The sequence below is a fragment of the Eretmochelys imbricata genome, chromosome 9, assembly GCF_965152235.1.
Source record: "Eretmochelys imbricata isolate rEreImb1 chromosome 9, rEreImb1.hap1, whole genome shotgun sequence".
Taxonomy (NCBI): domain Eukaryota; kingdom Metazoa; phylum Chordata; order Testudines; family Cheloniidae; genus Eretmochelys; species Eretmochelys imbricata.
In genome coordinates this window covers 84,922,072-84,949,662 of record NC_135580.1, presented here as the reverse complement: position 1 = coordinate 84,949,662, position 27,591 = coordinate 84,922,072, and the positions used below count along the sequence as shown (strand labels likewise).

The window sequence follows — 27,591 nt, the reverse complement described above, 5'->3', positions numbered from 1 at the left end:
CTGTTTCCATTGTTTCACTTGTCACTGATGTTACACATCACACTTATGTATTTGGAAGGCTTTTTAAAATACTAGAACTAAGTACTATAGAAAATTATAACGAAAATGGTGACATCAAGAGCCTATTGTGCTAATTGGGCATATTAGGAGAAAAAAGATTTGTTTTGTTTTTTTAACAACTATCCAGAACCCAAGAGGGGTTGGAAATTTGATGGAGATTGGTGATTGTAGCTAGTAGGTGGATCAACTGTCACTAGATGTTAAAGAGAAGGGAGTAAGTGGACCATCAGGAAGGTCTGTCTTCCTATAATCTAGAAACTTCTGGAAAATGAGTAGGGCTTCAGATGACATAGTTTAATATAAAACTGACTTATTTTTCTGTCTTTGGTTCAGTAGGTAACAAATTCTTATGAAATCTAGAATATATATGAAAGCTGTTCATCAATACTGCACATAGATTAATATTTAGTTATTAAGATTATATGATTGTATCTGACAATACAACTAACATTGAAAGAAGCGATAGGAAACACACAACTGAATGGACTAAAGTAATTAAAAGAATTCCTCTATAACAACGTAAACACTCTCAAGAGTTAAGTAACTAGAGAGAAAGGGTTTATGTTCATCTCAAAGTGCAGAAAATTGATTTCTATGGATTCTTCAAGATCAAATGTGCCACTGAATGAAACTCTCTCTCAAAGTGGAAGGACAGACATTGATAAGATTGATTAGCCTGCAAGTGAGACACTTTCAATCTCAGGTCAGCAAAGTCACTGAAATGTAGCCAGAATAAAAAGTCCCTGTTCCTGACCTTTCAGGAGCTCTTCAAAAAAAAAAAAAAAAAAATCTGCTTTTCAGAAGCAAGTCTTTCTTAGTCTTTAACACCACAAAATGGCAAAGATCCAATTGTTTATTATGACATATAAAAACAGAGGCAAAAACCTGAATTTAAAAGAAAACTGCAGCTTTCCAATTATATTAATTTTCACTTAATTACCGTTGCCTTTACGGTAGCCTTAAAGTGAAAATTTAAAGAAATGCTTGAAGCACCTAGCCCTGGGCATACTTCTCCAGGTATATTTAAACCCTCAAGCCCATTACAATATGCTACAAAGAAACTGCCTTATATATTGTTCAAAGTGTTATACTTTTTTGACTTGGGTCAGATTCCATTTTAAAGTTTTTTATATGAAAAACAAGAGCCCAGCAAAAGAGTTAAGTATCCAAAAGCTTTGCAAATCACCTCCAAAGTATAGTTTCAGGGAGAGATTCACAAAGGGACTTAGGCACTGCAACACCTAACTTTTGGTGCCTTGCCATCCACTGGACCCCGGCACCCCAAGTCTGGGGTCTAAGAATGCCAGCAAGCTGAGCAGAGAGCTGCCTAAGGTAGCCAAACCCTTAGGGACTTAGGCACCTAAATCCAGGCCTGAGGAAAGTGCCTACCTGTTCAGGATTCTCAGGCCACATGCTCACGAGTGAAAATGTAGGTGCCTAGGGGACTTTAATGGTGGAAATTTAGGTGATTAGGGATTTTAGGCACCTACAAGGTTAGGCAGCAGCAGGGTTCTGAGGATCTCAGCAGCACCTAAATGTTGGATTTAGGCACCCAAAGTGGCTGTTAAGAGCCTAAGTCCTTTTGTGGATCTAGCACTTGGTTTAGAAAATTAAACTATTTCTGTTCATCTTGGATTGCTACATTTTGGTGGCCTATCCTGCTCTACATATACCAATCAAAACTACTCTTCTCAAAAGTTTGGAACAAGAGAGGACTCCACTGAGCTGTGTATGGTCTTGAAGTGTTCTGACTCAAAGGATCAGGAAGGAAGGAACGAGGGACAGAAGAAAAACCAGAAGTAACAAAAGGCCTAAGGTGGAATGGCAGCAAATTGACTGGTTGGACAGTTTTAAAGGGTGTACTTTAAAACAGCAAACAAGAAAAAAATCCCAATGCTTTACACATAAAACTCTGCAAAATTTTCATCGAAAGGTAATTTACAGAGCTACAAGATACAGGGAAACAGAACTAGACTACAGTCTTTATAAGTTAAATTCCAAACATGCTGCACTCCATTTGAACAGACTTTGGATGTCTGTATATTTCAATTTACATTTCACTTCCTGCAACTGTAGAGTTAAGTTCCCACAACAGAGAGAAAAGTCAGGATCTCGTTTAAAAAAAAGAAAAGGACATTTTAAACATACAGCAGACATCTTCCACCCTCTAATTACTCCTCAAAGAAACATATGCTAAATTTTCTAAGTTTTCACAGGAGTGGGCATCTGATAACGGAATTTTACAACTCACTCATAAGTCAATAGAAAACTTTGCTTAGAAAAGATTTTAGTACAAAGTCTGACCATTCAGGCAATCTCCTGCAGTAACCTGGATAAACCTTATTGAATGAAGTTAAACTTCACCAAATTAAATTTAATACCTTTTGGGTCCATTGTATTAAAAATGCAATTGTTTATGTATGACTATGGAAATGTATGTAACTTCTCTCCAAAACGTGACTAATGTAAATGATGGAAAATGTCAGCAACTTCAAAGGACTTTTTGAAACAATGTAAACTTTTAAAATTAAGTGGGTTTCCCAGGAAATCTGTAGGATGAAGGGGGGGTATGCTAACCTAAACCTTCTGGTTAGGCGAGAACTCTGCTGTTTGAAGCTTTGCCCGCTCTCCCCTCCCCTCCGGGGTGGCGGGGGTTGGGGGAGGAGGAGACAGGGACATTTTCTGGCTGATCACCTATTCCCAGTCTCTTCAAAGACCCCAAATTGGATAAAGGACTCAGTTCCAGATTCATGGGGGTTCTTGTTCTGAGCAAAGGGTGTTATAAACTTGAAACCATGGGAAAACCACTGAGTGGGGTTTGAAGGATTGCTCACCAGCCAGAGCCCATGCCGGAGTTAGGTGATCTCTGGTGAACTTATTAGCATACATGTAGGTTCTTTTATTGTTTTCTCTGTATTGCCTTTACCTTAAGAATAAAATGCACTTATTTAGAAAGAGCTGCGTGGTAGATTAACTGGGATAATTAGACTGTTGACAATCCTGAAGAGAAGGCAAAAAGGCCTGTTTAGGCAGCCATCTTTTGCTAGGGATATCACAGAGTAGGATTTACTGGATTCAGCCTGTAAATATCTTGGTCAGAAGGGAGATACATATGTTTCCACCCAAGAAAGGCAATAGCTGGGGAGTCAAGAGTGGATGCCTTTGCTGAACCATAGCAGGGAAATACAGATATAGTTGTGCTGAACTGTGACAGAGAATGAGAGACTTCTGGAAAAAGCTGAACTAAATCCAGATATTAAGACACAGAACCTAAACAACAGAGATGCTGTCATTCACATCTTATCCTCATGAAGCATGGATAAAAATCAATTACTTTAAAAAATCCAATTTAAATAAAAAATTTTGAATGTAAATTAAGTTACAGGTTTATTTAAAAAACTATTTAGAATTAATTTTGAAATTGATAACCTATGTTAAGTCCTAACTTCTTATAATCTAAATAAAATCATTTAAATTAAATATAAAAAATAATATTAAGCAGTTTGCTGCCAAGTTTTAAAGGAAGTCAAACCACTGAACTGGTGGAAGTCACTGGCTAAGCACCTGGAACAGACTCTGATGTGCTAACCCAGCTTTTGACAGTAGTAAGCTCTTCTGCACATGCAGAGAGAATAGCTTCTTTACCGGAGTTTATTCAACTAGTTCAGTTCAATGCTTAATTCAGTCACAGTTAAAAAATCAACTGGGAGTTGAAAAAGTAGAAAAGCTTGTTTTCCTCTTCCAATCTATGAATCAAAGCTAGGTATGAGAGAGGGATTTACTAATTCTAAAATCATCAAGGATATGGTGACCAGAAACAATTACATCAATTCATAAACTACAGACAATACTTCCTTTGTTTAAAAAAATCAGTTAGTTTAAATACAAAACGTGTTTTGGAAAATGTTTTCTCTTATGCAGCCAATACATAAGGTACTTTACTTATTTTATTCTTAAGGTAAAATACAAAAAAAAAAGTTAAATGCTGGTTTGGGCCATTTTATTTGAAATGTCATTTCCATCCAAACAGATTTTGAAACAAATCACATGTAAAAAATGATACACATAGTAAATAAAGAATGCATCGTTCATCGTTTTCTAATATGTTAAAAATGCAAAAATTAACAGTCTGAATAAACGTAAATCAAGCTACATAATGCCTAAATAAATGTGTATAGATATAACGTATCCTCCTGGCTAGCAAAATGCATCAAATTTAGTGTAAAGGCTATATTCAGATGCAAATTAATATGTTTGAATGGTTATCAACTAATGATTCCCCTCATCTCAAAAAAGATACACTGGTGTTAGAAAAGGTTCAGAAAAGGGCAACTAAAATGATTAGGGGTTTGGAATGGGTCCCATATGAGGAGAGATTAAAGAAGCTAGGACTTTTCCTCTTGGGAAAGAGGAGACTAAGGGGGGATATGATAGAGGTATATAAAATCATGAGTGGTGTGGAGAAAGTGAATAAGTTATTTACTTGTTCCCATAATATAAGAACTAGGGGCCACCAAATGAAATTAATGGGCAGCAGGTTTAAAACAAATAAAAGGAAGTTGTTCTTCACTCAGCGCATAGCCAACCTGTGCAACTCCTTGCCTGAGGAGGTTGTGAAGGCTAGAACTACAATGGGGTTTAAAAGAGAACTGGATAAATTCATGGAGGCTAAGTCCATTAATGGCTATTAGCCAGGATGGGTAAGGAATGGTGTCCCTAGCCTCTGTTTGTCAGAGGGTGGAGATGGATGGCAGGAGAGAGATCACTTGATCATTACCTGTTAGGTTCACTCCCTCTGGGGCACCTGGCACTGGCCAGTGTCGGTAGACAGGATACTAGGCTGGATGGACCTTCGGTCTGACCCAGTATGGCCATTCTTATGTTAATGAGAATCAACCTTGTTTAGAAAATAAAGAGTACAAATACAAAACACAATTAAAATCATGATTTAAATCAAGCAAGAAACCTTGATTTAAATCATTGATTATAAATCAAAGCAACAAGTTACTGATTTTATCAATCCACCCTGTCCTGTTTCTATCCTCTTTAATGGTTAAAAAATTCATGTTAAGAATGAAGACAGATAAAGCCTTCAAGGGGAGACTAGCAAAGTTTTCTTTTATTTCCTCTACTTCAAATTAGAACTGTAGTTAATTCCAATTCCCTCAAATCATACACAGATCAAAGACATCAGTACAGTATTCGTTCCCTTGCATGGTCATGCACTCCAATGCTCATGCTGTTTAAGTAGACCATTGTGTTCTATGCAACCTCAGGACCTGAAATGTACATCCTAGAATGTTCCTTTGCAGGCACAACAGTGGGGGAAGGGACCTCTTAGTGTATTCTGATACAAGTCTTTCAGATAAGTTTCGCCTCCCCTCCACTGCCCACAAAAGGGTCTATCAAAACATTTTCTTTACACACTGAGTATTAGTTGTTTTTTTGAAACACTCCTCTTTCCCTATATTCTTTGTTTCTTAGAGCACTCATTTAAAATGGTACACCTTTAGGGCTAATCTGTGTGCACCATTTTTATACAATTGCACAGAAAAGATGCTGGCTTAATTTGCACACCTAACCACCATGCCTACAAAAATGTAAACCAGACAATTCAGCGCACACGTTTAATTACAGTCATTTGTATGTGCAATTACCAAAACTGTATATACACATATCAAAGACCTGATTCAGGAAATTCCTATTCAGAAAAGGCAATGAAATATGTGCTTAAGTGCTTTTCTAATGGGGATATATTTAAATACATGCTCAATGCTTTCTGGGGCTCAGGTAACTGTCTAAAATGAGACTTGTAATTGTATAGATTTTGTACCCATAATTACATGCCTGACCTTTTAAAAAAACAAATAAAAAAAATCTAGCCCTCATTGTTAAAATATGTAGAAAATTCCAATCCTTATTTTCATTCAGCAAATTTTACACAGAAACTGTTTAATTTACTTTAACAATTTTCTCAAAAAAGTTTGCAAACTCTCAGTGAATCTCATTGTCAAGGTGTCAAGAAGTAAAGAGTTTACAAATTAAAATGTACACAAGAAAGTCTGGAAGTTACCGTTACAAATGATCAGTACACATTTTAATTTATGAATTCATTTACCTGCAAATGCAGTTTCACTGTTCTAACATTTTAACATGTTCTAACAATGGGGCCTAACATTTTCATACATTGTTAAAAAACCATCTCACACCTTTACAACCTCCTTATTTTGCAAAGAATGTGCCTTGTCTTTTGTAACAGTGGCTTCTGCTTTTTCTATTTTGGCAAATAGCGCGGTAAAGTTTCTAGGAAGACATTTTTTGACACTCCCTTATCTTCTCTTGTTTCCAGACACTTTACTGAGAGTTAGGAAACTTATTGCCACTCAAGACAAGTATAGTTTTGGGGGAAGAGAGAAAAAGAGGGGGAATGTATAACAATTCAATATACACTGGACACCATAACTACTTTCTCTTAGTTAAAATTCCGCCTTGAGCAGAGCAAAGCAACGTCTACTGAAAATTGATTTATCTTAACTTTGCAAATTTTAAAATAGTTTAGAAATTCAAAACTTCGCCTTTTTCAAAGATAGAAAGTTTGAAAAATAGTTTATATTTGCACAGAAATGTATATGCTGCTAGCTTTTAAACTACTATGGCCCAGATCTTGAGCTGCAATGAAGATGTACTTGGCAAAGCTTAGGCGAGGGAGTGGGATCAAAAGTGGATTTAAGCCACTCTTGCATTTTAGAGCTCTCTAGTTGGTTCCTAGCATTAAGTAGGGCAACCTGTTTTACAGCCTATACCTACGGCCTCAAGAGGCGATTTCAACAATCTGGATTCTTGACAGTGTAGGGAGCAATCCCAGCAAGGGCTCCATTCCTGGGCATGCCCCTTGTATCAAGGGCTGAGAACTTGTCTATATTAGGAATGTCTGTACCCATGTAGCTATACCAGTGTAAAACACCAGTGTAGATACACTATACTTATGTAAAGTGGGGCTCGCAGCAGTGAAACTTACCTTGGTTTGAAACAGTGTCAGTTTCAAACTGGGGTAAACTGCAGAGATACTACACATCTGTGCTGGAGATTTACACTCATGTAGCTATACTAGTGAGAAAATTCCTAATGTAGAAAAGTCCTGAGAGCAGGGAGATGATATAGCAACTAGTTGGAGAATCTCCCAGGAAGGGAAAATCCTCAGAAGGCAAAGTCTGCCAAGTTTAGGACTGTTCTACTGTGCCACTGGAAGATCCAACTCAGAGTTTAAACTGTTTTTTTCTTCCATAATATAGTACTCATTGGGCAAAGTCCAGCTCTCACTGAAGTTAATGGGAAGATGATTGAGTCTACTGAGAAATTAGGTACCAGTAGTTGATCAAGTTCTCTCACCAGCCAATTTCCTACTTAACTGAGGAGGGAAGTAAAGAAATTGTATAAAATTTACTTTGAAAAGCAAATTTCTCTATTATGCTAGCTGATAATTTATGTAATTTGACTTAGTTTCTAGAACTGCAGTTCTAGTTAAATATCAATTCTGAAATATTTTTCCTTTCTAAATCATTTAGTGACCTTAAGTGGTACAAAAGGCATACAATACAAAAAAAAACATTTCTAAAAATCTGGGAAATTGTAATTTAGGAAAAAACAGAGAGATCTTTTTGTCTTACAAGCAGCAATCCATGATACAACTATATAATTAACAGATCAAAGATCATTAATAAAAGCTTCATGAGTAACAGTGAATCAGGATTTTTCTGCACATCAACCTACTTCTCTTTAACTTCCTTTATACAGAAAGATAGGAGGGTAATCTGTACACTTTTCCTGTCAGCACAACCCCACACAACAGTCCACCAACCTTGCACAACATTGAAGAATAGGCATCAAATTTGAAATTCATTGCATTACCTGCTCACATCAATGATTAATATTTTTGGATCACATTTTTTACTGCAACTCAAAGGCTACAAGGATTGACAGTAGTAAAACAGACTACAAGATTCACCATCAGCTCATACAAATACCTAAAGATAAAAGGTACTTGAAGAAATAAGAACTTAAGATGGAATATGTTTCCATTATTTTAGACCATCACTGTATCACAGTAATGGCTGGGAAAACCATTTAGCATTATTATATTTTGTAAGTATACAATAAAAAAAGCAAGAATAATGTATCACAAAATGTACTTTAATAATATGACAAGTTTAGCTTAACTTTGCTTAAATAATTACTGAATAACTGATTCAATCACGTACAAAAAGTTGGGAATGGGAAGGCAAAATGCATTAGTCCTTTTCTGCATCAAAGGGGACATTGTCCACAGAAGAGTAGAGTTTACAGGGGAGAGGAAGATCTGTCCTGCTCATCCATCAGTGGCTGCATCTCTGGTAAGTCCAGAATGTATGTGTTTAGTAGCCTATTTTGTAAAAATGTCTTCTCAGCATATGTCCCCCCTCTAAAACACTCCAGTGTTAAATCTATGGTAAGTGGAGACAAACTGCCTTTTTTGTATATCAGGAATTATTGGTATGTATCTTAGCAAGTATAGATTAGTTAGAATCTAGTCACTTACAGGAGAACCTTTCTATTATGTTAGGTTTCAGAGTAACAGCCGTGTTAGTCTGTATTCGCAAAAAGAAAAGGAGTACTTGTGGCACCTTAGAGACTAACCAATTTATTTGAGCATGAGCTTTCGTGAGCTACAGCTCACTTCACGTGAGCTGTAGCTCACGAAAGCTCATGCTCAAATAAATTGGTTAGTCTCTAAGGTGCCACAAGTACTCCTTTTCTTTCTATTATGTTGTAAATCTAGAATGTAACTAGACAAATGAAAGGCTGATGAAATTCCTAGAAATGTCGTAATAATGAATCTATAGACATCTTTCCACTGGAGAGAGTCTTCCCGAAAGTGAAATAAATACTACAGTGGAGCAGTCAACCTTTAAAATTGTTTAAAATAGTTTCTCCTCATGGAATGCATCTGATGAAGAGAGCTGTAGCTCATGAAGGCTTATGCTCAAGTAAATTCGTTAGTCTCTAAAGTGCCACAAGTACTCCTTTTCTTTTTGCGAATACAGACTAACACGGCTGCTACTCTGAAACCTCTCCTCATGGTATGATCACTTCTCTATTTTAGGTGGAGACTCCCTCCAAATTGACATAGGTTGATACTGTGTCAGATAATCCAGCTCTCTATTCTGGACTGCTCTTCCATCCGAACTAAAATTTCAGTCTGTATTTCTGATATCTCCTTGTGATGTCCAGCCATCAATTAAGACTTAAAATGAATGGCCAAAATGGAGCTCCCTTTTCTACATCACTGTGGTCAACACCATCATCCTCAATCACTCAAACCTATAATCTTGGCTCAATCTCTGACTCAGTCCTTTCTTTTGACCCACACATAGTGTCTAAATCCTACAACTTCTTCCTATGCAATATCTCCAAGATCTGATCTGACCTTTCTTCTCCATCCATACTGCTAAAACTCTTGTCCAAGACCATATCATCTCACACTTTGACTACTATAATCTTCTTTTCTCTGGGACTCGTCATCTCTAATTTCATCCCCCTCAAGTCTGCTCAAAATGCTGTGCACTAACATTATCTTCCTGGCTCATCACTGACTGTCACTTCGCCTGTACACACACTTTTTTTTGACTCCCCTTTGTCCACCACATCAAGCACAAGCTTCTTGCTCTTACTTTCAAAATGCTTTACAACTTTATCAAGCCTTTTCTCCAATTGCAAGGTTGACTCCTATCTTCACTCTGCCAATAATGTCTGTCAGGATTCCTTCCCCACTCTGAACTCTAAGGTACAGATGTGGGGACCTGCATGAAAGACCCCCTAAGCTTATTCTTACCAGCTTAGGTTAAAAACTTCCCCAAGGTACAAACTTTGCCTTGTCCTTGAACAGTATGCTGCCACCACCAAGTATTTTAAACAAAGAACTCGGAAAGAGACCACTTGGAGATGTCTTCCCCCAAAATATGCCCCCCAAGCCCTACACCCCCTTTCCTGGGGAAGACTTGATAAAAATCTTCACCAATTGGTACAGTTGAACACAGACCCAAACCCTTGGATCTTAAGAACAACGAAAAATCAATCAGCTTCATTAAAGAAGAATTTTAATTAAAGAAAAGGTAAGAGAATCACCTCTGTAAAATCAGGATGATAAATACCTTACAGGGTACTCAGATTCAAAACACAGAGAACCCCTCTAGGCAGAACCTTAAGTTACAAAAATATACATTCCATTCAGCACAGTGTATTTTACCAGCCATTAAACAAAAGGAAATCTAACGCATTTCTAGCGAGATTACTTACTAACTTTATAGAAGTTCTGAGTCTGCATTCCTGATCTGTTCCTGACAAAAGCATCACACAGACAGACAGACCCTTTGTTCCCGCCCCCTCCCAATTTGAAAGTATCTTGTCTTCTCATTTGTCATTTTGGTCAGGTGCTAGCAAGGTTATCTTGGCTTCTTAACCCTTTACAGGTGAAAGGGTTTTGCCTCTGGCCAGGAGGGTTTTATAGCACTGTATTCAGAAAGGTGGTTACCCTTCCCTTTATTTTTATGACAATGTCAATCTTGATCACCTGATTCTAACACTGCATCTACACTAGAGAATTTACAGCAGAACAGCTCTACCAATGCATCTGCGCTGCTGTAAGATGTCTTGTGTAGCCACTCTGACAACAGTAGAGAGCTCTCCCGTCGACATAATCCACCCCCAACAAGTGACAGTAGCTATATTGGGGGAGAAGTTTTCCTGACGACATAGCGCTGTGCACGCTACCACGTATGGTGGCATAACTTATGTTTCTCGGGGGGATGTTTTTTCACACCCCAGAGTGACCTAAGTTTTGCCCACATAAGTGGTAATATAGACATGGCTTTAGCTTCTCTAAAAGTGCGTTTAGGCTTTCTCCCATGCTGCCTCTTATGAATGGGAAAAGCTCGCAGTCAAAATCCACAAAGCCGCCATAACTTATCCTCCTTCAAGTCCCTCTTCAAAACTTACTTCTTCTGTAACGCACATAGTAACCTGCAACCTGATGAAGACTAGGCAAGTGGTAAGTTGCGTTTACCATTCTTCATGGGTTCAGAGTAAGACATCTGCACATTTCATGAATTTTGTTACCCTTTCTCTCCTGCCCTCCACCCCAACCCATTTGTCTCATTCACCTGTTAAGTTTTGTCTTTTAGACTCTAAGTTCTTTGAGGGAAGGACTGATACTTTAGGATTATATAGTTCCTAAGCACAGTGGAGCCCCACCCTGGCTGGCATCTGCAATATAAATGTTAAATAATAATAAAAAATGCAAAAATGACTGGTATGCAATTTTTGAAAGCTATACTCATACTGTTGGATATGGCAATTACATGGGGTTCTATATTTATGGTCCAAGTGACTTACAGATTAAATCTGCTCAGTTTACAAACACATTTCTAGCTGCTCGCCCTGCAAACTCAATTTATAATCTATAGGACAAACTGTTTGCCAGTGAAAGGGTAAACACATCTGATCGCTCTAGAACTATGAAAAGCCAGAAATTCTGGAACTTTACAACAATAATGGAGTCTGTGTATCTAATTACAGTTCACTATAGAGCACTACTGCTGAAGAAGATTGCTAAAATTTTCTAAATCACTGGCCTGAAGTGCAACAATTTTCAGTAAGCAGAATGGATTTTCATTTGGCTTTCACCCAGTAATATTTTATGTTTTGGATCCAATTTTTGCAAAGAAAATGCAACAAAATTACGGAGACCCCAGATATTTGTCAACATTTTAAAGAGTACTGTCATTTTAATAAGGAACCATGTTTCTCAGTTTAGTATATCTTATAAATCTTTATTTAACCCATCTACTTCATCACATTGTTAAAAGCTCTCAAAATTTTAGTTGTCTAAAAAAGTTCATATAAAAGCCATCATCCATCCCCAACAACAATATTTTAGCTTCTCTTGCTATCCAGTTAAAAAAAATTATACTGCAAACTCAGCTTTTTCGCAAGAGCTATAAACAATAAAACAAACTGGCTTGGCATGGGTGCGAGCGAAGAACCACACTGTTCCCTTTAGGAAAAGATGTCATTCAGAAGTGCCTCACTAAGGCTTTATCTACACTGGAACTTCGTTGGCAAAGCTTTTGTTGTTCAGTGGTGTTTAAATACCACTCCCCCCCGAACAACAAAAAAGTTTTACTGATGAAAAGCACCGGTGTGGGGGTGGAAGTTAGTGTTTTTTTTGTTTTGTTTTGTTTTTGTCAGCGGGAAAACTCTCTCTCCTGCCGACAAACAGCAGCTAGACTGCGTACCTTTTAGCAGCACAGCTGTGTCGCTAAAACATGAGTAGTGTAGACAAAACCTAAACGTACAGGCTAAATTTTAACAACCCTCTCTCACACATTTTAGCATTGTTTGCAAGTATATCCATGCATTTTAGTTACATTAAATTATTTAGGGAAACTAACATCAACCAGAAAAAGTTTACAAAAATTGAACTCTTACCATCCACCAAAAATAGTTACTAAACACAAACCCCAAAGGGAAGTCATTACATTTACTGAATTTGCTAACACACTATTGAGTCGTTAGCTTCTATAGTAAAAAAATATATATATTTGCACATTTTTATATCAATATTTCCATAACATTTAGTTATTAACTGATGTGATACTTTGTATATTTTTATCATTCTATATAAATACAAAAACACAAATAGATGGATACATTATGAGCTCTGTGTTTTGCCTACAAAACTTAACATTCACATTTCCCATTAAACTGCTTATATCCACTTCACTTACAATTATAATCAAATCCTAAAACAAAAATATACTACTTTAAGTATTAATAACCACTTCCAATTCCCACTCTCTTCACATGTGATAAAAGGGTAGCTTCATGAAAACAACAGGAAGTGTGAACTCAGGTAACTGGCTGGCATAATAAACCAAATTTTAAGATGAGACAGAAAAAAATTATGAGATATTCTTTCCCAACATAGTAAAAGTGTTACTTCACAAAAAGAAGGATTTCTCAGTTATCCTTCACGTTATCATATTTAACCCAACTGTCTAGCTGGTGACTCATTTGTTGGATTCAAAAGTCAGATTTTCCAGGAAGTTTTTTCTCTATATACAGTGTACTTTTTCCAGTTAATTTCTTTCCAGACCAGAAAACAGTGACAACACTGTACACCATGAAGTTTCTATAATCATTAAGAAAAACTATCACATGCCATTCAGTTTATAAATAGCAATGAGTTTTATTCAACTTTTATTTTAATTCTTAGTTCAATTGTCACTATATTCTTTAGTTTAGGTTTCATGAGGTATACCTAATATTATTTGTTTTATAGTAGTTCCTAAAGGTTCAAGTTCCATTCTGCAAGGCACTGTACAAACATAAGAAAAGAGCTTTAAGAGCTTAGAAAAATCAGTAGATTTTAGTGTTCAACTGACCATGTGAATCATCAGAACTAAAAATGAAAATTTTACACCACTGGAAACCTGGAATACCCCCACTTTCCAAAACTGTAAAAACATTCCTTTCTAGCCATAGTTGTTTGCAAGATATTGAAATTAAAATCACATTGGGGGAGGCATGTTCCTAGTGGCTAGAGCACTAGACTGAAATTTGGAAGACCTGGAAGATTCCCAATTCTGCCACTGGCCTGCTGGATGAGCTTGGACAAGCCACTCTGTCCTTCAGTTTCCCCATCTGTAAAATGAGGATAGTGATCCTTAGCTCCTTGGTAAAACAGAGTGATGTACTAATGAAAAGTGTTATATACAAGCTAGGTATTATTCTGATTGGGTGTGGTGGCATGGTGGCAAACTTCAATTTAACATGCTTTTAGTGGCTATATCTCAAGAATTGCTATAATAGAACTAATGATGTATACTGTCTGAAAGCTTGAAAATGCAGCCTTCAAACAGCACAACTGTTAAAATTTTACTCAAAGGGACTCACGAGATTATTGATAATCAACATAACATGCTTTTATAGCACAGGAATTTTACTTTTTGTTACTAAATATTTGTTACTAAATATTAACTTCATAAAACAGTTTCACAAAATTTGCTTCAAAAGCTAAAAGTCAATTTTAACAAATGAAAAGAAATCCAATATTTTCTCCATTTTACTGGACCAGCATAGCACCTCAAATATGGAAACAGATCTGCTTATGGTGCAAGTGATCCCGTAAGCCTTTACTAAGAGAATAATGTGTACTTCTGTCAAGGTTAAAAGTTTTGCCAGACTACCGGAGATTTATACTGTAAATATTCAACAATATTGTACAGCAAAAATAGTAAAAAATGTTTTAAAGTAGGCAACCCTTTTGCATTAACACCTTGTGTTTCATTACCTGCTGGGGGGAGTGGAAGAACCTTCTTGCAGACCAATCAACTTTTTCTAAACATTGATCAAAAGCAAAAACCCTCAAAATCCAAACCCTGACTAAGAACTCAACAGCCTTTGGACACCATCATATATTTCAGATTTGTCATCCTGACAGACTTGATGGATCAGACTGATTACCTCTGCCTCATTACAGCCTACAGCTATCCTACAACTTCCCAATGTTCAAGGGTGTCTCAACTAACATTTCAACTGCTACTAAGGCTCATGAACTTTCTGAGACAGCTTCAGTTTCAACTAGAACAGAACTGATCAGCTTTTCTTTCTCCCCAGTGAACTTGGATAAGTGCTTGTTCCTTCTCTTCTTGTGATCTGGCAGACATATTTTAATTCTCAAAAACAGGTTAGGACAACAGTTGTGTTTCAACCTGTGTAACAGTATATATATTGATCATTAGATTGCCTTTAATATGCTAATTAAGCTATAAGTGAGGAAAGAAGTCCAACAGTAATTTGCAGGGTGGGCCAATAAGGCAGCTCTCCAGGTCATTACAGCCATTTAAGTATGAGTCACACAACAGTACACTATCAAAGTAAGAGGACAAACAGCAGTAAAATTTTATCCCCTGCCTCCAAAAACAAAGATTTAAATAATTCTTTCCCCAGTTTATTTATTACTCCAGTCCTCTTTTTAGTTGATCAGTTGATACTCTCCTATATCTGACCAAGATCGTTTTAAATAAAGATTAGATTGAAGATTTTTGTTATTTATTTTACCAGGGAATGAACTGAAGGAACAAGTGGAAACAGGGGTCTACTGGGAACACAGGAGCTCCTGGAAATCCATAGATACCAAATTATGTCCAAGGAATACAACTACAATTCAGTCTTGCTTATCTCATATCATCCAAAACCAACTTTTTTCCCCACAAGTCAACTGACCCAAAATCAGGATGAGTCAAACACACTAGGTCTTTTCAGAATAAGACAGAGAATTTACTCAGACAGTGCTCAGAAAAGTGAACAAGGTGAACTGCACCTATTGCTGCATTCCAGTGAGCATAAGAAAATAAAATAAACAAATGGAGGCAATGTCCAGCAGACTTAGGAGTTCCTGGAAGGATTGGATAGCCTTACAAGCTTTTGCTCCCACCCACCCACAAGAGGAATGATGTGATTTCTACACCTTCAAATGCAAAATTAGGAAGAGAGAGTTTGAAATAGTAGAGGCAATAGTAGAAGGGCAGTAACAAGGCACTAACCTAAGGCTCTAATTTAAGAGAAAAACAGAGATCCATTCAATATTGAATTGAAAAGTAACTTAGCCTTCCTCAGCAGGAATGGTTGGTTCATTTTCTAGCACTGATCACACACCACTGAAGTTACTTGTTACAGTACATGCTCCAGATTCTCTGAACAAAATTTTTGGCGCCCTCATTCTGAGACCACCATCTCTTGCTGATGGCTGCTCTGACAATTTTTCCTAAAATAATTAACTTTAGGAAAAAAGAAATAAATATGCACATATACATGTCCAAATCATTGTAATTTATTTATGTAGGAGTTTTTTTTTGCAGACTCAATAATAAAAATAATGTGGAGTTGTGTCTACTCTTTACTGGACCTAAACAGAATAGAAACAATAAGGTGCTTTTCACATTCTTGCCTTTTTTCTTTTTGCTTCTTTTGCTTTTTTCATTGATTTTTTTGTTTGTTTGTTTTTTAAAGACTTGCTAGTTACTAAGTCTGCTGTGAAGAGTGACATTAACAAACATACAAATATCACTTTTTACAGCACTTACTCAGCCCTGGCAAGCCTGGGGACAAATTAAGCCCTGGATGGGGAGGTGGGCAGGGAGGCAGTGGGGGTCAGGGGTGATGGAGGATGGGTGAGCTCAGGGCCAGAGCCCACCACCCCGCACAGCCAGGGAACTGAGTCCAAAGCCCCATGTCCAAGGGACGGGGCCCGGGGGTGGAGTTCAAAGCCCTGTGGCTGTAGCCTGCCCCCCACCACCACTATGCTGAAGCCTGACCCTATCCCCACCCCTCCCAGAAAAGTGGGGAACTCACTCGCCGCCTGCTTCTCCAGCTTGTGCATCTCCAGAGGGGGGCAGGGCCCAACCACTGCTGGCAGCCCCAGGGGAGAGGCCACTGCTCTGCCCCTCCAGGAGGCTCTGGCTGCAAGAAAAGCCCCTGGTGGCTGCATGTGGCTACATTTGAGAGAAAGAGGAAATTTGTGATTGGGAGCAACAATTAAAGGTACCGGTGGGGAAAAAAATGTGTGTCTGAAAACTAACTGCAACCAAGGATTCAGAATCTGCAGTAGCACAATCAAGGCAGTATCAGAACATTATATTTAACAAAAATGTTATATATCACAGTGTCAAGAGAGTTTTTTTCTTAATTCAGCTTTTTTCGTGCTAAGTTACAAGTAAAAATGAAATTGAATTTTGGTCAAAGATATCATAGTTAATTCACTCCTACGTGATAAACCATCAGAGAAAATCTGTTCTGCTTTCAATAGTTCATTCACCTACACTTGAGAAGTGATCCTGTGTATTTTTAAGCATTGCAGCAAGTCACCAGGTTGTTAAAATATGTTACCACAAGATTAAAATGTTTCTTGAAGAAGTATTATCCCTACCATACTGACTTCAAAGATCCAGGGTATTTGTCAATTTGAAGACATATTACAGTAGGTTATTTAAAGTTATTTTTAATGGTCTTATGCCTGAACTACTCTGCCAATATAAAACTGCCTCAGTTTGAAAAGAATTTTAAAAAGCCACAAGCCTCGAATCCAAAAAGGGCAGTTACTGGTCAAGTAACTGGAGAATTTTAATTTATTATTAACTACTAAAAGATAGTTAAATAAAACTCCCGATTTGTGAATTTTTCAGAATGACCAATACACATTATTTCCCCTCATGTTTTTCTATTTTAGATTTATAAGCTACCATGAAAGAAATTAGAATAAGTTCTATTTTACAGCCTTTAGCCTCCCTTCTAAATCTAGACACCTCCATTTTAAAAGGTCTTTTATTTCAAAGGCTCCAAGACAATTAGCATAAAAATGTTATGTAAAACATGTAAGAAGAAACATGATACAAGAGTGGGAGGGGAAAAGGTGGGGTGATATTAAGCTGTATATCACATTTTCTCTGAACAGAGTAATGTTTTATCTTGAGAAACATACTTGAACTATACAGGAAACAATTAAATAGTTTATTATAACCCGATTCTCATTATCCACCTCAGTTTCTACAAGGTGCAATAATAAGGTATACGTTAACAGAAGTAGCTTTAGAGTTCTGCATTCGAGGACAAAATTCCATGACTCAGATTCATGTAATCAAAACCGCAAAATGCTTGCCTCTTAATATCATGTGACAATTTCAAAGAGGAAGCTATTTTGTTCAGTAAATTCCTAAAAATGTAAACATTAGAAATCAAAACCCTATATTATTTTTAGTACTATATAGTCTCACCACCTTAGAACCCAATTTTGCCTAGGCCTAAAAAGCTTCAAGGCAGACCAGTTTTCTTTTTCCATCTATTTAGGGTTAACATCCTGCCCCTCCTCTTTCCATTTCATGAATGGGGAAATATGAAGGGTTGTTTCACATCACTGAACCGGATGAAATTTAGGAAGCAGAACTTGGGATCAGTAGTGCATTAGGAAGCACACTCCCTCTCATATAAGAGCTGCAGTTAAAACTGTATACCTTAGTTAGATTGTATCTTTACATTAGTTAAATAATCATTAAACACACTAAACCATTTTTAAGACAAATATTTCATTATACACAGGAGTCACCTTAAAAGTGGATTGATTTTTTTTTTCCAGGCAAACACAATGAGTGAGGAGTAGGATTTAAGAAGGGTGTGGGGGGAGGGCAGAATGGGAGAGAATGTAAAGCTCAGCCAAAATTTTGCAAGTGTAGTAAACACATTAATTTGTTACAGAGACAAATCACACTCACAGATTTAAGAGGCAGGAATCTTCCTTGTCCAAAATAAAATTTTAACTTTGTTTATAATCCTGTCACTAACTCCATCACTTTGGGGAAGAGAAACACTATGCTTTCTTATTCAATATTAAAATCAAAACCTTACCATAATAGAACATGGCAAAGTTCTGTTTAGTGAGTAGGGACTTTATTAATGATCTCTGAAAAAATTAAACCATTTTTGTAAGCCATGTTCTTGTTATGGTCCAGATATACACTCTGGATGTGCTGAATGAACATTAAGACCCCATATCTAACATGGATCAACAATTGTAAGTGATGTAGAAATAGATGTAGGAAATTGAACTAAAATAAGTAAATTATTGTATTATACATTAGTTTGTTCACCACTGAGTCTGTCTGAAGGTCACCCATAAATGAACACACACCACTCACCTCACTCCTTTATGTACCATAATTATATTATGCGGCTTTTAGGAGGAAACTGGCTTTTGGACCTTGTTTTGAAGGAGTATATATTTTTAATAGTTAAAGGGCCACCATGTACTTGAAATCTAGCAATATCATGTACTATACTTGCCTGAGCTGCCTGCAAAGTTTTATGAATACAATCTCTTTTCTGTTTTTAAAAGCTTTTGCCACTATATGAAAGACTTACATAACAACCCAACTGAATGTACAAGAGAAACACTGAAACCAACTGCATGCAAAGTGCTGTCAAATGCACAAAATAAACAAAGTGGGAGGCAGAAAGGGGGAAGGGATTACAGAAAAAAAACCTTCCAATCACAGTAATTTTAGATATTTTCTGTAACACTAATAAATAAAATGTTTCAGACAGAAGTGCAACTTTTTAGAATCCCTTTAAATGTTTTTATATGTAAGATTAATAACATGGCCAGAATTGACTCCTCTGATCTTTCTCCCACTATGTGGGAAATTATACTTTACTGAATATAATTACAACGTAAGTTTTAAAGTCCTGTAAGGATGCTAAAATCAGTAGGATTTTTCATCAAATTGGCTGTATCAACCAAAATGCCTTTGATTTAGTGGGCAGATCTTTTGAAGTTGGAGGCCTTCAGCACTTCAGAAAAAAAAGCTTTTTTTTTTTTTTTTTTTTGCATTGGCAACTTTCAGAGTCTTCTAAATTTGATCCCAACCAAGAAAACAAAGCAAAAACAAAGCAAACAAGGCAAACCACACATTTCTGAGAAGCCCCAAGTAGTGGCTGCCAGACTTCAAATAGTATGCTATCTGAGTCAGACTTATAGCTTCCAGTATTAAAGGCTCTCAAATTCTAAGTTCATATACAATATCTTACAACTAAATTTAAACACATGTACAGACTTTAAGGTGAAGACAGAAAATAGATTTATTCAACATTACATAGTCCTTTACTGTAATTAGAGGCACGAAGGTTGCTTTGCATTCCCAAGCAGTGATAAGTACCTGTATAGGATAGCTATTAATACCCTTTCCCCTGTTTTTTCTTTTTCTCTCCTCACTGTTTACAAGAATGGACAAATTACCACTGTTCAGCCATGACTAAATATTTCATCTTAGCAGTCATAAGTTACAGACTACAAATACCACTTTTGCAAAGAAAGAGGTAAAGATATTGCTGTTTGCCATCTACTGTTTCCTTCCCTGCGCTGGAGAAGATAATCAGAAGTGGACTATCATCAGGGGCTAGAGGAGAATAGTATATACACCTCAAAATATGGATTGTGCTGCCAAAGTAAAGTCTTGAAGTTCTAGGATTTAAGAAATACAGCGTGTGGTGGGACAAATACTGACAGATGCTTCATGAGGTTGAGGGTGTGGATGGAACCACAATAAGAGATCCAGCTGAGGAACTACCATTTTCTACTGCCTCCAGAACAGTAGAGAGCTTAATATTTCTCTTCTTATCCCTCACCTGCGTAAGGGTAACCAGACAGGGGTTGTCATTTCTCCAACGGTTGTTTTTGATTTTAATTTATACGTTAGAGATAAATACAATTGATACTTTGATTACCTTAAACTGGTTAGGATTCAAATCAGGAAAACCTGGCCACCCAGCTTTGAAGTCTGCATTCTGTTTCCCGATCCTGGGTACAGACTTCAAAACCTGCTGATTGCGCCTATTACATACAATTATCTGGCTTCCCACAGACTGAATGGCTCACCAGCCCCCCAGGAAGAGATACAGGAGCGTGGTGATTTATAGGCCTGCCAACCCCTCATATCCTGCTGGAAACTCATACCTAAGAGAATGGAGTTGGAGAGTAGGGATATCAAGGAACAGAATTACTAAACTTTGCAGGAACTTAGCTTCTTGACATCCTGCTTTCCACAAACTTCTTTTTCAAACCCTCAGAAAATGGATTCTCAGCGGGATAGAGAGATATCAAGAACAGAAATCTCAGGGGAGACAAACTTCTGGGCAACCTGGAGGTCTGGTTAACCGAGGTTCAGAACACAGAGGTTTGACTGTACTTGAAAAAAGTAGATACCCACATACCATCCATATAAGAACATACAGTTCATTTTTCTTTTTACTTTATTCAAGTACTGTATTTGAAATCCTAATTGGATTTTTAAACCCCATTTAGTGGTTTTCGATCTTTTCCATTTCATTACCCCATGTTACAACAGAAGAAAATTTGGGATCCCTCCTGTCAAAACCAAGGGTAGGGTGATCATGACCCTGGATTGAGAAGCTGTGATTTAGAGCATGATTAAGGTTTTATCAAGTTAAAATATTTTATACAGTCCAGCTTGAAGGCAGTTAGACAATACGTTGACCTGCCAAGCAAAATATCAACATTTAAGAGTGGGCTAGATAATGCTAAGCTCTTCAGGCCAGAGACTGACTTTTGCATTTCTTCTATGCCTAGCACACTGTGGTGCTGCTACCAAAAAAAAAAACCTAAAATAAGACAGAGAAATTTACAGTAATATTTCCCCATTTTAAAATATAACTCAATTGAACACTCTATGTTTGTGTCAATTATGACACCGAATTCCTGTACTAAAACGTTTCATATGAAAACATTTTTAAAGTTACAAACCTTTTCTTGCAGAGTTACACTTCAAACCATCAGATCTGGTGAAATCTATGCTTACATAAGCTCCACTGTCCAAATTCGAAGTACCATTTTGGAGATGGCAAGTTGGTGTATTAGTGCTTGCCTCACAGTTCATAGAATCATCACGTAAATTCAAAGCTATGTAGTTTAAGCCATTCTGAAATCCAGTTGAAGTATCCCTGGACATCTTGCTTTCGTGACCATCAGAAATGTTTTCGTCAGGTTTCAACCAAACATTGTCAAATGAGGCAGAGCTGTGTCTTTTGCTACTATCAGTAAAGAAAGAAGAGGAAGTAGTCACAGCCCCAGCAGAAGAGAATGTTTCAGAACTATGCCTTCTTCGGCCTTGTGGGTCAGCTCGAATCACCTTAGGTCCCATGGGAGGATCAGAGCTAGGAACAGAGAAGCTACCGTTACCTGCATATCTGTCAACAACGCACAGTCGATTTACAATGGAAGAAGGACTATCAATCTTTATACCATTGCTGGATTCTGCGGTAAAAGGCCTAAGTGGTGTCGTTGCCATGTTGAAAGTCATCTCTGTGTAATCATCAGCCCTACTACTTGTACTGCTAACACAAGCAGTATCAAATGAAAGTCTAGCATAGTCATTTGGCTGGTTTCTGGGGATACTAGAACTTGCATAAATTGAAATATCTGTTAAAGAATTTGACAGTTCCTTTGCTACTTTTGGTGACTGCACATCGAGGTCAACACTCATGTAATCAGAAAGTGGTGACTGTCTGTGGTCACTACTCGATCCTAGAGATGATGGAGATCCTTCTGCAGATAAAGAATATGGTGTATTACTTGCTTTTTCACTGAAATCAATATTTATGTATTCACCAGGGCTAGCTGGCTCAGGTGGAGCTGTTCGATCATACATTCTTGGTATAGTATTACTTCCTCTTGTACCTAGGGGAAGTTTTGTAGGCCTGGTAGCCCTGTTCTGTGCAAGGCCTTCATCTGACACTTTCACAACTGATGATTTAGAAATGCCATTAGCTAATGGTTCACTGTTGACACATTTGACATTTTCATGTTCACCATATAACAGTTTTCCAGGTGAGGACATTGGAACATATTCATTATGATCTCCATTTTGTCCTGATAACGTCTTAAAGCTTCGTGGCAGAGAGAAATATGAACTGATGCCTTTGGAAACAGTGTTGGTATGAATACAATTTGAATCACTGGGCTGTTTTGGAACTGCTGAATTACCAGGTGACATATCCATATACTCATTTGTCACTTTTTCATTACCCCCTTTAGAAATAAATCCAGCCAATGGACTTCGTACAGGTGAAGAACTAGCCCTGGGAAACATCATCATATATCCTCTGGAATCCACCTGAGATGACGACCAAGAATTACTAATCTGTTTTGGGACAGACACACTTTTAGGGGTCATTGGCAAATAATCATTGTTGCTTGTGAGCGAAGATGCAACTCCTGGCATCATTGGCATGTATCCATCATCCCTGGCTTTACTTCTGCTTTGGTTACATACAGAATCAAGGGTAGCATCACTGTAGTCAGGTTCATGGTTTTCTTTTAATTTCGGTGATTCCGAACAAGGTAACTGTCTGTGCCTTCCTGCAGAATCTTCATCTAAAGAAGCCGTGGTTTGTGTTGTTTTCTGCTGCACTGTTGCAGAAGCTGGTTTAGTCAGAGAATAAGTTCTTTTTCTGAAGCATTTTTCAGCTTCCATATAATCATCCCTTGAGCTATCATCTGTTTGCTGTTTATTCATGGACATGTATTCACTTAAACAATTCTCTTCTCTGATAGGTGGTGTGTTTCCCAAAGAATCTGGAGTACTACTTCTGACACGAAAGTACCTGAAATCCCCAGGGCTAGAGCCATATTCATCAGAAGAAATAAAGCCCCCATCACTTGGGGACCCACAGACAGATGAACTGGAAGGCCTGGTTAGTGTGTCTGAGGCAGAGCCATGGCCACTACTGGAAGAAACACTAATGGGGCTGGTGGTGGAGGGGAAATGAGACACTGGCAGGGAGGCAGACCTGGTATGATAAGAAGAGGTGAAAGCTGCTCTGACATACCTTCCACTCCCTTCTTGCCGGCCCAAGTTCATCCTTGCAGTGTTCAAATGGATCAGACTTCCAGTCACTGATCTGAAAGGTCTGGTCATTGTCCCTTCCCCTTCACTAGATGTTCTGAAGCGGTATGAACTGCTATTCTTGGTGGTGGGCGGAGTCCCCCCAGTAACACACTCAGTTCTGGATCTTCTCTGCAAGCCAGTCTGGCTAGGAGGCAGGTTGCCCAGATGCCTCCTAGTGGTGATAAAGGAGATAGGATTGGTACCACTGCCACCACCAGATGACTGGCTCTTGCTGCGGGGCCTGAATTCTGTGAAGGCCTTGAGAGCTTTCATGGTCTCTAGGAAGGTCTCATGCATATTCTGGGCAACTACTGAATCATCCACTTGCATCCACAGTTCACCAGGCCCAATGGAAGCAGATCTGCCCACCTCAATAAAGAAGAAGTTCTCTGAGTGCCCACAGCGGCGGATGTTCATTAGCTGCAAGTGGACAGCAGGTACCTCTGAATTCAGCTTGACTAGGTAGATAGCCTTGCTAGATAGGCACAGCCTGTACACCCCAGTCAGGTTCTTTGTCTGCCCCAGTCCCTTGGGCTTCACATTAACCTGCCATACCTCCTTGTATATGGTGCCTGGTCTAAGCGCAGCTCCATAATGCTCATCATCCTCATCCATCTGCTGATCTGTCTGGTCCTCCTGTTCTAAGAACCCCCTCTTGCTCTGGTTCATGAGCTCACTGATCGCCTGGTACCAGGCCTCCTGCTCCACCTCATTCTCAGCCAACATGGCAAAGTATTCATCCTTGGTATAAAGGGCAATGATGTACTTATGCTTGGCATCTGCCCTCCGGCTGACTGTGAAGCACTGGTACAGGGGGATCACTCGCTTGGGAGGGGGGCAGCAGAGGATAGCAGACCCACTAGCAGCTGCCGCTGCCCTCAGGCTGCTCTTGAACTTCTTCTCACTGTCATAGTATTCAAGCCTCGCTGGGGCCAGGTGGCTCTCGGCCCGCAGCACAAAGTAGCGCTTGTGGCCATGCTTCTGCTTCCTCAAGTAGCCACATTTTCTCACATCATCTCCCACAGGAGCCATGGAGGGAGCAGCTGGCAGAGGAGCTCCTCGTGCTGGGGTGGCTGGCTGGCCACCTCGCCCACCAGAGAGGGCCCCTCGCCCTGTGGGAGCCGCAGCAGCGGGCACCTCCTCCTCCTGCACCAGGCACAAGGAGGCGCTGGGCGATCTTTTCAGCAGCAGCAGCAGGTGGTGGGGCTGAGTGGGCGGGTAGGGGCCGCTCTCGCCCAGCTCCTGCTGCTCCTCAGCCGTAGTAGCAGTCCTAGGCACTCCAGCCCCGTGGCAGGGGGCGACCCCTCCTCCAACGCTCCGGGTGCCCAGCTCCGCCTCGGCGCCCCTGACCGCGGTGCTACCACCTCCTCCGCCCGGGCCATTCATCCCACTCGCCATCTTAGGGGCCAGAGACCTGGGGTAGGGGGGAATCCGCCCTCACAAGGGAAGCGTCCTCCAAGCGCGGCTGGACATGAGGCGCCGGAGAGCTCCGCTCCGCACACGAGCTCGCCAGTGACTCCAACGCTCGCCCCTCGCTCACCCGCTCCCAGCCGGTCGCAACGCGCCGGGCTCTGCTACTTTCACTCACACAAGCTGCCTCAGCGGCACCACGGCGAAAACATCACGTGACGCTGCAAGGGAGGGGGAGGACGAGTACAGGGGACGGGGTGGGGCTTCAACCAGCCGGGGGCGGGGTCTTCTGTATTCCAGTGTGTAGAGTGAGGGTGAGAATGGGGAGCCGAACGGCCTCCCCCTGGAGTGAGAGAGGAATATACCAATAAGAGACGGAGACAGCTCCTAGATGGCCCAATCAGGAATCGGGAAAGGTGGAGGGTCTGTGCGCATCCGAAAGAGGAGAGGTTCTGATGGATCGGCAGCGCTTTGGACCAATGAGAGTCGGCAACAGCTTCTGCCTGTCGGCGACGTAGCAAAAAGAGAGGGTCAAAAGTTAGGCGGAGCTTAAGGTGACTGGCAGATGGATGGACAACTTGTGTATTGTCCAATCAGCGCTTCACACACAGAGATACGGGAGACGGAGGCGGGATTTGGCGTGTATGTGGAAGAGTGAGTACAACGAGAGGTGAGGATTTAGAGTAATTAGCAGCCGGATATGCCAGTCAGCGCTTGAACTGCCTCCTGCCCCGTCCAATCAGTACCTCCGAGTGACGTAGCGTACTCCAACTATTTTTTTTGAAAGGAGAACTTCCCACCCCCTCCGCTAGGTTTATAGTTTGGAAGCAGCAGTGATTGGCTGCTGAGGGAGCCAACCACAGAAAGTGGGGAGGGAGGCGGTGGCGAGGAAGTAAACAACCCGTCAGCGCGCGGGCGACCGTTGGGGCCGAGTGCAAAGACAACCGTTCGTGCTGCTTCAGGCAGGGGAGGGGGCTGGAAGGAAGCCCCTTACACACGGGCTGAAGAGAACAATGTAGCATCAAAGGGCGGAGAGCGTATCAGAGAAGGGAAGAACAAGGAGAGCCCTTCTTCTCCCCCACCTGCAGTCTTACATAGTATGTTCATACCATACATACACGCAGTTCACACGTACATAGGGCACAGGCTCAACTCCCATGCTTGCACCCCACCCACAGGCTCACCTCCCATAAACACAACGCATACCCCCAGACATGCAGCGCAGGCCAGTCACAGGTTCACCTCCCATACACACAGCTTCCCCTGCCCATACGCACAGCACACCCCACCCCACCCACAGGCTGGGCTTTCCATACACATGCCTCACTCCCCAACATACAGCACCCCCCCCCATGCATACAGTGCACCCCACCACTTGCCCTTTCCATGCACAGAGCACACCACCCACAGGCTCAGCCCCACCCCCCCATGCACGCAGCACTCACCCCACACATACACAGTGCACCCCATTCACAAGTTTGGCCTCCCATGCACACCGTGCACCTCACCCACAGACTCAGCCCTCCCCCCGTGAACACAGCACCCCCACACACACACCCCACAGGCTCACCACCCACGCACACAGTGCACCCCATCCACTAGTTTGTCCTCTGATGCACACAGTGCACCTCACCCACAAGCTCAGGCCCCCCCTCCCATGCACACAGCACACCCCATCCACAGGCTCACCCCCTCATGTACACAGGGGCCTCCACCACAGGCTCGCCCCCCACACACACAGCACGTCCCACAGACTCAGCCCTACCCATATACACATACATAGTACAGACCATCCCACAGGCCCAACCACCCCCATACACACGCACCCGTACAGGTTCACCCACTTTATAGACACCACCACCACCCATATATGCACAATGCACACAATCCCCTAGACACCACCACCCTCCCAATACACGTACAATGAGCATTCTCCAAGATCCATTTCCTCTACACACACAATGCACATTATCCCCCAGGCACATAGTCCACATACACACACTGTCTATTCCTTCAGATCCATCCTCATAAACACACATTTTACCCAACCCCACAGGAACATTGTCTATATAAACAGTGACCATTGTCCCAGACACACCCCACGTATTACACAGCAAATTCAGTCCTCAAGGAGTCTATACCACACTAGCCCCCATATATAGACACCCAATAACCCCACCTACAGAAAACTGAGCCAGCTTTTTCAAATGCAAGGTGAAATGGGTCCCCACAACACCAAATGTATACTACTCAGAGGCCACCAGTACTTCCAAGTAGGCCAGAGCATAAGCCAAGGGTAGAAGTGCCACAATGAATCTCAGCAAAATCTTTCCACAGCTCAGGAACTTGCTGCCCTTAAAAATGACATAATCAAACCTCTGGTAAGGGAGTTTCAAAGGCACATTGGCATGGTGAAGTGCCGTGATACTCGGCAGTCCTGTTTTAACATGATGTAGCTGTCTATTGATGTTGTGCTAAGAGGTATTGATATGGGTCACCTGTTTTGACGTAGTGTATCATACATAGTCTGATACACTTTTGATAGTGTGCCACAATTTTGATGCTATATAGC

General features: G+C 40.1%; 1 protein-coding gene across 2 annotated transcripts in view; it reads right to left on the bottom strand.

Moving 5' to 3' along the window:
• IRS4 (insulin receptor substrate 4) overlaps window positions 1-25,210 on the bottom strand; it is a 53,736-nt gene extending 28,526 nt beyond the window's left edge. For both annotated transcript variants that reach the window (XR_013347131.1, XM_077826631.1), the window contains exon 1: window positions 21,467-25,210. Coding sequence is in view for 1 of the 2 variants with exons in the window: in XM_077826631.1 (XP_077682757.1) it covers window positions 21,467-25,007 (3,541 nt within the window). In the remaining variant the exon portion in view is untranslated. The remainder of the gene's footprint in view (window positions 1-21,466) is intronic.
• Window positions 25,211-27,591: the final 2,381 nt, after the last annotated feature.